The sequence below is a fragment of the Calypte anna genome, chromosome 5A (assembly GCF_003957555.1).
Source record: "Calypte anna isolate BGI_N300 chromosome 5A, bCalAnn1_v1.p, whole genome shotgun sequence".
Lineage (NCBI taxonomy): Eukaryota > Metazoa > Chordata > Aves > Apodiformes > Trochilidae > Calypte > Calypte anna.
Genome location: NC_044251.1, coordinates 5,017,128 through 5,032,823, shown reverse-complemented (window position 1 = coordinate 5,032,823; position 15,696 = coordinate 5,017,128). Strand labels below are relative to the sequence as shown.

The 15,696-nt window shown below is 37.8% G+C and overlaps 1 protein-coding gene across 3 annotated transcripts in view; it reads left to right on the top strand.

Moving 5' to 3' along the window:
* The window catches only part of INO80 (INO80 complex ATPase subunit), a 68,250-nt gene that overhangs the window by 9,393 nt on the left and 43,161 nt on the right, over positions 1 to 15,696 (top strand). For all 3 annotated transcript variants that reach the window (XM_030451994.1, XM_030451997.1, XM_030451995.1), the window contains exons 3-14: positions 1,621 to 1,787; positions 1,894 to 1,961; positions 3,300 to 3,461; positions 4,873 to 4,993; positions 6,254 to 6,468; positions 7,470 to 7,523; positions 9,416 to 9,619; positions 10,868 to 11,063; positions 11,261 to 11,328; positions 11,647 to 11,856; positions 12,419 to 12,499; positions 13,706 to 13,801. In XM_030451994.1, the coding sequence (XP_030307854.1) occupies positions 1,621 to 1,787; positions 1,894 to 1,961; positions 3,300 to 3,461; positions 4,873 to 4,993; positions 6,254 to 6,468; positions 7,470 to 7,523; positions 9,416 to 9,619; positions 10,868 to 11,063; positions 11,261 to 11,328; positions 11,647 to 11,856; positions 12,419 to 12,499; positions 13,706 to 13,801 (1,642 nt within the window). The remainder of the gene's footprint in view (positions 1 to 1,620; positions 1,788 to 1,893; positions 1,962 to 3,299; positions 3,462 to 4,872; positions 4,994 to 6,253; positions 6,469 to 7,469; positions 7,524 to 9,415; positions 9,620 to 10,867; positions 11,064 to 11,260; positions 11,329 to 11,646; positions 11,857 to 12,418; positions 12,500 to 13,705; positions 13,802 to 15,696) is intronic.

Below are 15,696 nucleotides of genomic sequence, written 5' to 3'. Positions count from 1 at the left end.
TCTCTAATTATATACCTAGTTAAAGTCTGAAGGTGCAGGGTTGATAGCATAGGCAAGCTGAGCTAATGATTAACTTCTGCTGAGGGTTTAACAGGAAATTAGCAGCAGCAATATTGAGAAGCCACATGGGCTTGTGTAATGCTCAGAGTGTTTGGCCCATGAAGCTGAGCAGGGCTGTCACTCCCTGGATGTGAGACTGAGCAGCCTGGCTCCTGCAGAAAAAAACCCCCAAATTACCTTCCCAGGCAAGTCAGCCTGACCTTGGTGCCTGGAAAAATTATGGAGAAATTAATCTTGAGTGCATTCACATGGCAAATGCAGGACAGCCAGGGGATCAGGCCCAGCCAGCATGGGTTCAGGAAAAGCAGGTCCTGCTTGACCCATCTGATCTGGTTCCACACTCGGGTGTCCTGCCAAGTGGACAAGGGAAAGGCTGTGGACATTGCCTGCCTGGAGTTTAGTAAAGCCTCTGACACTGACTTAACAGCATTCTCCTAGAGAAGCTGGTGGCTCATGGCATAGACTCTTTGGTGGGTTAAAACCTGGCTGCATGGCTGGGCCCAGGGAGTTGTAGCCAATGGAATTAAATCTAGTTGGTGGGCCAGTGGTGTTCCCCAGGGCTCAATTCTGTCTTGTTCAGTACCTTCTTCAGTGATCTGAATTGGGGGATTGAATGCTTCCTTAGCAGGTTTGCAGATGACACCAAGTTGGGTGGGAGTGTTGGTCTGCTTGAGGGTAGAAAGAAAGGTTCTGCAGAGGGATCTGGATAGGGTGAATCAGTGGGCTGAGGTCAGTCCTGTGAGGTTTAACAAAGCCAAGTGTCAGGTCTTGCATTTCAGTCACAGCAATTCCGGGCAATACTGCAGGCTTGGGAAGGAGTGGCTAGAAAGCTGCCCAGAGGAAATGGACCTGGGGGTGCTGGCCAGTACCTGACTGAACATGAGCTGGCAATTTGCCCACGTGACTGAAAAGGTTGAGAGCATCTTGGCTTGTATCAGGAATAGTGTGACCATCAGGAGAAAGGAGTGATCACACCCCATTGGTGAGGTTGCACCTGAAGTAGTGTCCGGTCCTGGGACCCTCACTGCCAGAAAGGCATTGAGGTGCTGGAGGGAGTTCAGAGAAGGGCAAACAAGGTGATGAAGGGTCTAGAGCACAAGTCTTATGAAGAGAGGCTGAGGGAACTGGGAATGTTTAATTTGGAGAAGAGGAGGCTGAGAGGAGACATTATTGCTCTCTACAGCTACCTGAAAGGAGGGTCAAGGGAGTTGGGTGTTCATCTCTTCTCTCAAGTAAATAATGATAGAGGAAATAGCCTGAAATTGCATCAGGAAGGTTTAGACTAGATATGAGGAATAATTTCTTTCACTGAGAGAGCAGGCTGCCCAAGGAGGTGGTGGAGTCACCATCCCTGTAGGTATTTAAAACCCCGTGTCACCATACAGTTGGTGATCTTAGGGGTCTTTTCTAACCACGAGAATTCTGTGGTTTCTAATGTGTAAAATTACACCTGAAGCTATCTGAATTCTCAAGCCTGTAGACAAATGTCCATGTGTAGGAAAATTGAGCATCTCCTCTTTTGAGTATTTTCCTTTAACTGTACTGTGTATCATCTTGCAGTGATGAAAGTGAAGATGGACTGGATGACAATCCCTTGCTGCCTCAATCTGGGGATCCCCTGATGCAAGTTAAGGAAGAGCTTCCAAACTCTTTACTTGGGGAATCTTCTGGAGCAGGGAATTCTGGAATGCTGAACACACATTCCCTAAATGGAGTACTGCAGCCAGGTAGACATGCAGCTTAATGTCTGTTTTCTTGGGGATAAGTTGGGGAAAGCTTCTTAAGTTGGGGAATGTTTCTTAAGAACATTATTTTTATCTTTTCTCTAAACAGAACCAAAGTCTGAAAAAGGGAGCTTGTATAACTTCTCCAAACTGAAGAAGAGCAGAAAGTGGCTGAAGGTAAGAATAATGGAAAGAAATGCAGCTATTATGAAATCTGTGAGTCCCAGATGGCACCCTGTAGATGGTGGTGAATGATCTTGTCATCCTGTATATATCATGGTGTAGAAATATGAAAGCAAGCAAGTGGCAACAAGAAAATAAGTTGAGCACTGGTCACAGCATTATCACAAAATTTCCAAATATAGTAAGTTTTATAGTAGGTTTTTTTGTATCTGAATAGTCAATTTAGTTTTTCTTTACATGTACTACTGAGTGTAGCTATACTAGTATGTTTTAAGCACTGCCCTAAATCACATGATGCAATTTAATTAATGCAGAATCTTACACTGAAAAAAGAGGCATAAGGTAATACAGAGATGTGATAATGTCTTGTGTTGCTGAAAAGAGGGCTCCAAAAGGACTGGTTTGCACTGTTTTTGGTTTTTTTTTGAGGTAACTGGAGTTAGTGTCCCTTGCTAAGAATAAAAGATTTTTTGTTTGTTTTACATTAAGCAAAAAAACTTACCAAAGAAAAAATACATTCTACAAAGGCTTTTTATCCTGGAAATCAAAAGGAAGAAGAGTATGTAACAGTTATTTGACATGTAGCAAAACAGACAGTAGGCATTTCAGTTTTGGTGAACAGCAACATTGTAGTTAAATTTCACAGTGAGTAAACATTCAGAAATTTGAAGTAATTTTACTACACTGTTCAAATTAAAATGAGTTGTTATAAAATATATTAAATGGATTTTGGGGACTTGGCTGAAAATTTGTCTCACAGATGAACTACATATAGGATCCAAATGAGGATGGAAGGAGAAAGTGGAATGGTGGCTTTATGCCATCTTTGCATTTCATTGTACTGTGGCCTTCTCTAGGTAGCAAAAAAAGGTTGTCAGGAAGTGAGACAAGAGCCAAATCTGTGGTCACTGCTGGGGACAGAAGTGGCAGAATAGCAGAGTGAGCTACAAGGGGGATAGGAGGGCACCTGCAACCATGTACATCACAAGTACCCCTGCAGATATCCTGGATTTCCTCACTGCTGGAAAGAGTGTTCCAAAACTACAAACAGAACCCAAGTGGGTTCTCAAATTACTTAAATATCACTAAAGTAACAGAAAACTGCCTTCCTCCAAATCAGAAAAGATGTTTTGGACTCACTGCTACACAGTACTGTACCTCAGGAGAGTTATCTTCCATTTGAGGTGGAAGACACTCTGTACATGTCAAGTGTTACTGTTGGGCCATACCTGCAGCCTTTAATAGGTAAAGGCTCAAGAGTGCTTTGTATAAATAAACTATTCAGTACAGGGACTTGTGATTATTAATTTAGTTTCCATTTATTCTTGTTAGAGTATCCTTCTGAGTGATGACTCCAGTGACACAGATTCACCAAGTGATGAGGATGGAGAGGAGGAGGAAGAATTTTCTCTTTCAAGGGAGGAGCTTCACAATATGCTGCGATTACACAAATACAAAAAACTTCATCAGAGTAAATTCAGCAAAGACAAAGAGGTAAAATTCCAGAATTTTCACATTTCCCCTATTTTTATACTTCTCCTTAACTGTGGTATTTTAACTGCTCTTGCATTTTTCTGAAAAACTAGTATTTCATGGACTAGAAATACCCTTTTATTTGGTAAACTAGAACAATTTTAACATCCATTTTAGACAAGGCTTATTTAATTAATCATATACAAGCCAAAAAGCTGTTGCTGTCTTATGTGGAGAATCTGTCAATAATTTATGAAGCTAGTACAGGCACATGTGTTATATAGAGAGAGCTTCCACAACAGTTAGTCCAAGTCACTAGAGCAAGTGCAGGGAGATAGAATGCAATATTTTGGTAGTATGTATGAAAACTGAGGTGCTGTGAATTAAGTGAGTAGTAGCTGTTCTTCAAAACTAAAATTGTGTATCTAAACCTATATGCATCATCACTGAGGTGGTAAATACCAAGGCAATGTCTGTCTTCTTGAGGAGGAGGTCCCAGTTTTCTTCCATATTGATATCTCTTATTCCTTGAGGTGTTACTTACCTTTTTTTTCTTTTTCTACTATTTTTTCAAGAAAATAGTCTGATGCACTTCTGCATTTTTCTTCTTATTAGACCAAACTCTGACTCCTCTGGTGCTGATCATGTATTTCTTCAAACTATAAAGGCTTCAGCAGAAATTACTTTAATTGTTTGTTTGAATTGCACCAGAAGGTAGTATCCAATGAAGGAAGTGATCCTATTCTGTGGTCAGAGTATTTGTCTGAAATTAGTATTTGTTGTCTTGTTTCATATTCTTTTGACATTTCTCCAGAAGAGTGGAGAAATACTTCCCCACAGAGGTCTTTGCTTCTGTCCATGTCTTTCTGTTGTTGAATCAAAACTGAGATTGTATTAACATCTTGAAATACTGCATAGATATTTGTACACAGGTTTACCTTTGTTAGTTTTTTTACAAATACTTATTTCTTACTATTAGTGAGAAATAATATCCAATGGAAATAACTGGGGTATTTTTCAGATTAGCAGTACACAGTTATTAGGGGGAGAACACAAAGTTTAGTTTTGCTGGTGTTGGAATATGTATGTGATTTGGGAATGCAAGTAAAACAAGCAGGAGGTCCATGATAGTATCACTTAATTATTGTGCTCTCTTGCTGAGCAGCACCCATATGGAAAAAGAGCAGAATGTTTTGAAGGTGTAAGATTCACTGCCCATTTTTCCTGTGCATTTGACTCCCTGTGTAGAACTTGGAGGCCACCTCTGGAGCAGTGTTTACACTTAGGATGCTGTATGATGCTTGATAACAATGCTAAATATGGAGAAGTGCTTGTTTCCTATCTCTTATTTATGATGAAAATCTGATTTTATTTTTTTTTAACCTGCTCTCTGTTATCTGCTGTGTCTGTTTTTGATTTACATCCCCTTCAGCTGCAGCAGTATCAGTACTACAGTGCAGGGCTGCTGTCTACACATGATCCCTACTATGAGCAGCAGCGTCACCTGCTAGGGCCCAAGAAAAAGAAGTTTAAAGAAGAGAAAAAATTAAAAGGTAAAGTCACTAACCTTGTTTTTCTAAGTGGGTGCTGTGACTAACTTTCTTTCTAGCATTATTTCCTTTCAGTAAACATAAATGTTTAAAACCCTAGGGTTTTGCATGGAAATACCCAGGTTCTGTTGAATTAAAAATCATCAGAAAATACTGTTCTTTATCTTCTGGCTTCTAGAAAGTTAGGGTGAAGAAAAAAAAAAAAGGAATCTGACTTGAGAGTTTATGGCTTCAGATTTTCTTTGTGGACCTCTCAATCTAGAATGAGTTATGCAACTAAATATCCTTATAGATTTATCAATGGAATGCATAAATTCAATTTTGCATCGTGGTCCATTTACTACTGAAAATACAGTAGTTCCATGAAAAGTGTAAGAACTTATCCTGTTCTTAATGCCTTTATTCCTGAATATGTAATTCTAGTGAACAAGAAATGATAGGGAGTCAAGATTTATTTTCTGGAAATTACAGGGAACTCAGAATCCATGACCCAGTGTGAGGTAATACAGAATCACTTCTGTAACCCCTCAGCTGGAATTTCTCAGATTCATGTTTGCCAGGAAGTTCAGTTTCCTCCCTTGATTGAGCTGGCAGCAAGCTGTCAAGCTGTAAGGAAGCAGGAAGAGAAGGCTGTCAACTGTCAGTGTGAGGTGAAGTCTCTCTAGTGCAAGTACTGAAGTTTGAGCTGTGTTTTAAATGGGGTATTTTGGTCTTCCTTCCAGTCTTTCTGCAAGTTCCTTTGACTGTGGTCTTGTTTTTTTTTTCCTTCCACTGATCTTGCTGCATCCATGTTTTTGCAGACTTACAAAGTATATTTGTAATATCTGAAATCAGTATAATTTTCCTCTGAAAAGCTGGTACTTGTAATGCATGATAGACCATGCCATAACTGGTGAGAAGTTTGGTTTGTGATCCCCCTTGGGTCCCCCCATTGTTACCTTTACATGTCTTAAGGAGAATTTTATGACAAAGCAAGAAATATTACACTGGGTTCCAGGCATTTTAACTTCTAAAGCATGTTTCCCTGGGTGGAAAAATAGTGTTTCACCACTGTATTAAACAGGAAAATCTTTCCATGATAAAGTAATGAGGATATACCTAATATGATAAATGGATAGTACCAGAAATGGCAAACATGGATAAGTTTGTTTTTTCGTTGGTTCCCCACATTACTTGACAAGGATAGCTTGCTGAGGAAATACACCTGACAAAATGTACCTCAAAAAAAAAAATTACATTTTTATGATCATTGTCTCCATGCAGGCAAGCTGAAAAAAGTAAAGAAAAAGAGGAGACGGGATGAGGAACTCTCTTCAGAGGAGTCACCACGGCACCACCATCATCAGACCAAAGTTTTTGCCAAGTTTTCTCATGATACACCACCACCTGGGGCCAAGAAAAAGCACCTGACTATTGAGCAACTCAATGCACGTCGTCGGAAAGTGTGGCTCAGCATTGTTAAAAAAGAGTTGCCAAAGGTGAGTTTGGCTAATGGCACCAGTCCAGTGATGATGGCAAGAAAATTAAATAGAAAATTAACTTAGTGAGGAGTTGACGCTTGGAAAATTAGATTGAAGTTTAAGATCTGATTTTTCTGTTGGTCATTAATTAGCAAATTGATATTCTGTAATCCATAAGCAAGTAATTTGAATTTCTTGTCACCAGTGATACCTGAGTGAATCATGCAGTGCTTTGCCACTGCTTTCATTTGGCTATCCCAGCCTTTTCTGTGACTTACAGTAAACTCTTGCAGGTATTCTTTCTAATCTACAGGACAGCAGCAGAAAGTAAACCACTACCTAGGTTGTACGTAAAATACAGGAAGGGATTTTGGTCACTGTAACATGGATCTTTTTGAAACTTATTTCAGAAACAGTCTTTGTATCATGTACAAGACAAAATTCAGCCACAGTTGAAATACAAGCTTGGTTCATGGTTGCTGTTTTTCTGAGGTGTGATCAAAGTGGAACTTAGAACTTGCTGTTTGGAGTTCACTGTTAAGAGGCTTTGAATTCTAGAAAGTTGAAAATGAGTGATGGTTATAGCATCTTCATGAATTTAAAAGCCAGGCAAAGGATGCAATGTTACAGACCTTACTTTTTTCAAAAGATTGATTTTGATCATGTGATGAACATAGGTTCTGCACTAATTCTTAACATCTTTAGAAAACAGTGGATATTTTTGTTATTCAGTGAAATGGGAGAACAGTGCTCTGCAATAGTGGTAATTAAAGAAATGAGCCTGAAAAAAGATTGTTTACTTGTGTCCCTAAGGAGCTGAAATACGTTTGTGTGCTAAGTAAGGATGAAAAGCTGTTTCAGGCAAAATAAAAAACTAATTACAGTGTTTGCACCCAGTTGTAGAGGAGTGTATATGGCTGAGACTGGCACATGTATCTGCTGAAGACTGGGTAGTAATATTGTAAAATAGTGTGAAGCCATTACCCTTTAACTAATTTTAAGCTGGTTTTCTTTTGTAGGCTTACAAACAAAAAGCCTCAGCTCGCAACCTTTTCCTAACCAACAGCAAAAAGGTGAGTGTTGTTTAGCTTTATACTGTTACTGGTAGTGGGGGTACTAAGCAAACAGTAACCTCTTGGAGTTTCTTCTGTTTCTTACACTGACTGTTGTACTGATTACACTATTACAGGTTTTTTTTGGTGTTTCACAAGCAACAGGTGAAATGGGCAATGTGAATTTCTGTTCATCTTTTTGACTTCCATAAGATTTTGTACATAATTAATTTACTTATCTTTAATACAATGAATTAATGACTTCAGGATGCAGCTTTTGAGCTGCCCATCTATCCATTAGGTAGAGTTTGCTGGCCTAAGATCAAAGGGGATATTGTAATATTAAATTTAATTTACATAAACATATATAGGGGAAGAGGTTAAAAATAGACCATTTTTCTGCTCAAATAATTGCAAAAGGAATTTATCTCCTCATCAGAGTCTTCTCTTGGGTTGTGTTATTAGCATCACAGAATTTTCTGGGTTGGAAAGGACCTTAAGGATCACCTAGTTCCAATCCCCCTGACTTGGGCAGGGACACCTCCCAGTAGGTGATTGGTTCTACCTAGGAGGCTTTCCCTTAGGAAGATATGGAAATGGCTCTGATAATTTTTCAAGTCTTGTACTCAAGTGTCTGATTCATTTATATGGCTAATGACAAGGCAATCAAATAAATGGCTGAGAATCATCAGAGACAAGATGATGTAGGAAATTTTCCATTCCTTATATACATTATTAATAAAGTGAGCATTTTCTATATAAGAGATGCAGAAAACAGGACCTGCAGGTATATACTTAAAAAACTTTGTAAGTAAGTTTTCTCCTGTGGTTCTCCTTAGCTAGAAGAGTGGATTTTTTTGTGATATCTGGGCAACAAGTCTGATTATTGTTTGTAGGTATCACAAATTACATTTTAGCAAGTGAGTGATCCAAAGACTTAGAAGATTTGAAATTCCACTGTTGTTTCCTTTGTTCTCATTTTGTTTTGTCATTTGAAATCTCTGTGTTGGAATTGTTGATGTGCAGATTTGAGTGGAGGAAAAAAACCCTGTCACAAACATCAAACCCAGCAATTTTGGCTGTAATGACAATGACAATTTATTTATACCAGAAACAAATTACATTGTATTGTGCTTTTTCATGAGGCAGTAGGAAAATTGTAGGATACGCCCCCACTTGTCAGTGGATTATCATGTGAATAGGATTGTGTTCCATCAACACTGCTATTGTAGCAGTCTTATTAAAACAGTGGGAAAGCAAGGATACCACAGAAAAGTGTCTGGAATAGTGTTGGGGAAACAGTTCAGAAATATACAGGTTGTGAGCAATCCTGACTTACTTCAGCTTAGGCCACACTGGGTTAATGGTTATTGAGGCCTAGTTACAAGTTTCTAAAAATGAGCTAATGGGAAAGAGATAACTAATTGGCAGCAGAGGAGAAAAATAATTATGTGAGAAGAGTGGTTCTGTGAGAATGGAATGTGTAATTGGAATACAAAGCCATACAATGATATGATTGTGTAAACAAGGCTTCTCTATGTAAGTGAGCGCAAATTATTAATAAATGATTTCACACAATCATATTGATGTGTACATGGAATCCTTAAGCCTCCACAGACTTTTTTCCCACAGAATAGATGTGTCAGTGTTGCAGGCAAGCCTTGAACTTTGGTTTCCTCAATCCCACCAAATCAATCCTTTAAATTCCAAGCCATGCTGAAACTGCTTTCAGGTTTTGTCTTCTCTGCCATCTCAGGAAGATGAAGGGTCAAGTTATCCCATGCCATTTTGCAAGCATTACAGCTGAGAGTTTTTCTCTTCTGAGGGATCAGTCTTGGTTGTAATTAAATTTGATGTTGTTTCTCTAAAATCAGCCATTTGACCACTGCTTCTATCATGTTTTTTCACTGTAGCTTGCCCATCAGTGCATGAGGGAGGTACGACGAGCTGCTATCCAGGCCCAGAAAAACTGTAAGGAAACTCTCCCCCGAGCACGCCGTCTGACCAAGGAGATGCTTCTGTACTGGAAAAAGTATGAAAAAGTGGAAAAAGAACATCGCAAACGAGCTGAGAAAGAGGCTCTTGAGCAGCGCAAGCTGGATGAAGAGATGAGAGAGGTACAGCAAAAACCAGATTCCTTATAAAAAAACAGATTCCTTATAATTAATTTGTTGAGGAGACTCAGAAGTGTCCAGATCATTTGAGTTTCTAGATACAGGCAATGAAATTCAGTTATGTGGTTTGTTTTGTGGTATTCCATGTATTTCTACTGCTATTTTAAAATTTTTTACTTAATTCTTATAGTGTGAGCTAAAAAGAACCTTCTGATGTGACAAAAAAACCCACCTTCAATGTGGGTAAATTCTTTAAAAGTTAATGAAATGGAGGGATTAGACAAACAGTGTTTCTGACACTCAGGTAAGGCTTTTGTGATGGTTTGTTCATCATTCTGGATCCAGAAAGCAAGACACCTTTTCACATTCAATCTTTTTTTTTTTTTATCTGTATTTCCCTGGTGTAAAATGTTATAATATTTTATATATGGCTCATGGCATTTTTCTGTGATTGCTTTTTTGTTGGCCAAGTAACAGCTTTATAGACTCCCTTAGAGAGCAGTAAGTGTTGAATTTAAGAAAAAGCTTTCTTGTCAAAGCTCTCTAGTGGGTTTATGGTAGTTCCCTTCCATGTGGGGTAATGAGCTGAGGTTGAATCTTATACCTTATATTTATATAGTTTTATGCTCAAATTAGGCTTTTATTTCTTGTGTTCCTCTCATTTTTGCAAGTTCATAAGCATTTTGTGAAGGTTTCAGCTGACTTAGATAAATAGACAACTTTTAACTAAAGCATTTTTTAGCCAAAAGCAGAGAATGAACAAAAACAATGTCTTGCTGAACCCAGAGCCATGATAATATCCCAACTGTATTACCTACTGATGCACTTCACATATTCTACCATAATTCTCTTTTCTAATAAATAACAGAATATTTGAGTCAGGTTACCATGTGAGGTTTTTTAAACAGTTCAAGTCTTTTACTGTGGTACTACAATGCTGAGTCTTTTGTCAATCTTTTAATTTTTCAAGGTAAAAAACCTTTTTATTTTATTAGATTAGTGTTCTTTGCCATGATTGCTGAATTTAAAAACTTTTCATTTATAACATATATTTTAATATAGGTGTTTATGGTTGTTGGTGCTGTTCTGTGCAGCCAGCATTCTCAGATTTTGATATCACAGTGCTGTGCATAATCTCGATAGTTTATTTATTGATACTTTATTAGAGTAAAACTTTTTTCTTTAATTATATTTTAAATATTAAACCTTTGTCCTGCTTTTTTCATCCTCTGTTTTTTTAAACATTCTTAGGCAAAGAGGCAGCAGCGAAAACTTAATTTCTTGATCACCCAGACTGAGTTATATGCCCATTTCATGAGTCGGAAACGAGACATTGGACATGATGGGATACAGGAGGAAATCCTACGTAAACTGGAAGACAGCTCTACTCAAAGGCAGATTGATATTGGTGGAGGAGTAGTGGTCAACATCACCCAAGAAGATTATGGTAAGTGATTCATCTACAACACTTCCTGTGTGCTCTTTGGAAATTCACTGTACTCTGCACATTATTGTGCAAGCTTAATATTTTCAAGTACAAAAACTTTCTCTGTAAGAAGCACTGCCATAATTACTGGAATTCACCTATGTTTTAACTGGGTGGTTAGTGCTGCAGAGCTCTAACATGCAAATAATTGTTTTCAGATAGTAACTATTACAAGGCCCAAGCTCTGAAGAATGCTGAGGATGCTTACCAGATCCATCAGGCTCGGGTATGTATTTTTTGGATCCATCAAGTAGAAGAGAAAGAGTAGTTGGTAAAGGCCACTGAACCAGGGTCTTCCTTAGCAGCCATGTCAAGTAGGTTTGTTTAATCCTGGGTGCCATATCTGAATTAACTCCATTGCCACTTTGTGTTGAGCAAATAGAAAACCAGAGTATGAAGATCTGGGCTGTAGAAGCAGGCTTATTTTCAGTTAGTTTCTAGGAGACATCCTATGTCTAATATAAAGTGTAAGGCTTTTTACTCCACAATTTCTTGATAAATTAATATGTTAATCTTACACATACTTTTTTTTCTTCCTGTTTAGACCAGATCATTTGATGAAGATGCAAAGGAGAGTCGTGCAGCTGCTTTAAGGGCTGCAAACAAGTCTGGGACTGGCTTTGGGGAGAGCTACAGTTTAGCAAACCCATCTATCCGTGCAGGAGAAGATATTCCACAGCCTACTATTTTCAATGGAAAACTGAAAGGTTACCAACTGAAAGGCATGAATTGGCTGGCCAACCTATATGAGCAGGTATCTTAGTACAGCTTGCAATATTTTTACACTTCTGGGATTAAATATTAGAGTAAATTTGGGCCAAGAAAGTAATGGTTTTAAAAATAAACTGTGTATTAAATCTGTGATATCTTTAGAAGAAAGGCAAATATTATGTAAACTACCTACCAGTATACTTGATTATTAGGAAATAAGAACTTTGAATGGGGTGTTAAGTTCAAGATTCATTATGTGGATGTTTATACAACTCTTATCACTTAGATTGTACACTAAGGAAATTTGCTGCATGTTGTGCTTTAGGCTCTGGGCAGCTGATAAGCTGCAAGCAGCCTTGTCCATGTGTAAGTACCCAGCTGACAGTGTGATTGTAAGGTGCTGACAGGCTGACAAAAAAAAGCAGCTCAAGAAATGAGTGCAGCTGAGATAAATTATCTCTTTGTGGAAAGTGTGAGAGACAATAAGGTGTTTCAGAGTGGTAACACTGAAACTAAACACTGCCACTAAATTCAGTGGCAACAATTCTAGTTCTGTATGGATTAAAACATTGTAAGGTGAAATGTGTTCATGGTTTTTTTTGCAGGGCATCAATGGAATCCTGGCAGATGAAATGGGTCTGGGTAAAACAGTACAAAGTATTGCTCTCCTTGCACATTTGGCTGAGGTAGGTGGATTAGAGCTCATTCCTGGTCAGAATGCTTGATAGAAGATGCATACATTTCATACATTTGAAGTGAATTCTGGATTATAAAGCTTTAATGTCTTCCAAGGCATTTAAGAGCATTTCCCTTAGTTTTAAAGCTACCCTTTTTAAAGGATGTGTGTGTATGTAGATACTGATGTGTGCATGTGTGTGTATATATAGAAATAAAAATGGATTTTTCATTCACAGAGTAATAGCTTTTCACTTGCTATTTGTCAAAACCTGGTAAGAGACCACGTTGTATACTTAATAGTTTACTGGCTACAAATTGGAGAGACCTGTAGAAATGAAGCCCAAATTCTGAGCTTCATGGCAATCAGCATAGATTTCCATATTTGTGGGTCTTTTTCAGAAAGCATAATTTCTTGTTCCAGAGCAGAACAAAAAGCAACAGGAGCTTACTTCTTTATGAAGAAAGAGCTAGCTTAAATATTTTAAAAAAAGAAGCCTTGATTGGCACTCAGTTACTGTACTTCAATAGCAGAAGCCAGCCTGCCAGCCACGCAATACCAAGAGCAGAACTCGTGATAGTGACCAAATTGTGTCATTTTTTAATGTGTGCATTTTTTAATGTTCCTTTTAATACCAGTTCACTGGCACTATCACTCACATTTATGGAAGAGGGTGCAGAGACAACAACTCATAAGTTCATCTGTATGGAAGGGGTAACAGATGAGCCTGTGTCCCTAGAGGTCTTTGGAAGTCTACACAGGACTTCTACTTTTTCTGGCTTTCAGTTCTGCAGGCCAGGGTTGTAACAACCAATACACTAATAACCCAACTTTGTTACTCACCAGAGGGCATTCTAATGTGATGTGATGGACCAAAGCTTGCCAGAGCCACCTGAAGCTTTTTTCCTTCCCAAAATGCCAGGGACTGTTAGTAATGTGAAGGTGACAGCTTCCAGGAACAAAGGAGCAAGGCAGATTAAAGCAGTAGTGGTCATTCTGAATAACTGTTATGAAATAAATTGTAGTTAAACTTTACATCTGCTCTGTTTGATTTTGCATCACCCTGCTCTGCAGGGAGGAAGTTTTGTAGTGTTGCATGAAGTTCCCTGTCTTATGTAGCTGCTGTTAAGGTAGTAGTTGTAAAGCTGTATCAAACTGTCTCTTTGTCCCTTCCCTCAATTAATTTCTGGGTGGTTTTGTAATGTGTATTTTTCAGAGAGAGAACATCTGGGGACCTTTTTTAATAATTTCGCCTGCTTCTACTCTTAATAACTGGCACCAGGAGTTTGCCAGATTTGTACCTAAATTTAAGGTAATAAGCATGTTTGTTTTCTCAAAAGCAGACTTAGTTCTTCTTGTTTTGTTCTTCTGAGTTCTTTGCCTGATTATCTTGGAATCTGAAACTCTGTAATGGGCTTGATTCTGATGTTTTTTTCCATCATCTTGGAACATTGAGTTGTCCATAGCTTAAAAATAATCTTTGTTGATTGACATGATTTTCATTTTGCAGCAGCTTGAAGACACCTTCAGTGAGGAAATGAAGCGGGGCAGGGAGTGGATGTTCAGTTCTGTTGTGTGGGCCTGTCAGCAGATAGGAGAATGATATTTCAGTCTTATGGACTGCATTTTTGTTTAGAGCAGTGTTTTCAGTCATTCATTTCAATTCCTTCATTTCATTTCAATTTGGGTAATACAAAGACTGTACATGAACAAAACTCTAGACAGTTTAGAGGGAGAAGGAATGCAGTTGTTATTACAGAAAGGAAAATACAACTGGTTAACAAGAAAAAGGAGAGGTGTGAGGCATAAATAGGTAAGAACAAAAAGATTAGAAGAAATTTAATTCTTCAGGTGTATTGTGATAGTTAAAACATAGCAAGGTAGAAAGCAAGGAATGATCAAGTTGCTGAAAAACAAGTTGCTTCCCTGCTTCCCAGTGGAAGATATTGGAGTGTTGGAAAGGAAGATTTGAAAATAACTTGTGCTGCTGAAACAGTGCTGCAGTTTTAGAATTAAAGATAGACCAAAGTGTCAGAAGCTTCCAGTTACGTCTGCAAAGAGTAGATTATAGTTGAAATATTTGACTTGTTAACATAATAACCTTTGATCAGTTTGGTTTTTTTAAACATCTGATTTTATTTTTGCAGAGAAAATATAGGAACAGTAAAAGACACCTGGTTATAAGTAATATAATATCCAGTAATATCCAGTCTAATTGTTTGAATCTCTTTGCTACTCAATAAGATGGAGGAAAGGACTTGGAAGTATTACTATAATAACCTAATACCTTGATATGGGGTAGGGCAGTATTAAAGGACTTGCCTTTTATCAAATTGTTTGTTCTGCCAGATGCCTGATGAGAACGTATGTTGGTTATGGTAGTGTAAAATTTCAGGTATCTGTATGAGAAGTTGTGCTAAAACATAGTTCAGTACTGGATAATTGGAGTGGTTTGTGTTTTGGGATAAATTGGTATTACTGAGACTTCAAAGAAACTGATGAAGTAAGAGAAATGTTTGAGTTGGTGAGAAATAACTTTAGGAAAAACATAAAAACAATCTACACTTTTATTTGCATAGCCTGTAACTATAGGGTCCCTGGTTAAAAAACCTGCAGTAGAAAATATTCAAGCAGTTGGCTTTACTCTAATTTTATTTAATCAGTTCACTGTATAGAATAGGTGAGCAACTCTTTGTGCTTCCTCCTTGTCATGAATGAAATATAGAATAATGTATTTCAACCTGCAGTCAGGATGCTTATAAAAAGATCATTTTTTAATTTTCTTTTTTTAAAATCTATCTTTTATATATAGCTGTTCTTCAGGTTTATTGTGTAATAGTGTTTATTTCATCCATAGAAAAGAATTTATTTAAAGGCTTTCTAGAAATACAATTGTTAGGTCTTTGCAGTTTGCATCTGTCTTTTTCAACTTGCTTTTTTCCCCTCTTCACTTCCATGCAGAAGTGCCTCTAATTGCACAGAAGCACATAGTCAATTATGTGTGCTGTAAATCACATGAATTAATTTCTTCAGGTTCATGGCAGAATATATAAACTAAGAGGCAAATCACTTTTTTGATGTCTGATGCTTTTTTACTGGCATCCTTATCTCAGAACAATTGGAAGAATATTTAACTAAAGGCTCTTTCGAAATTTGGAGCATATAATTTCAAGGATGGAGGAGTTTCTGGCCTTCCACAACCTCCAT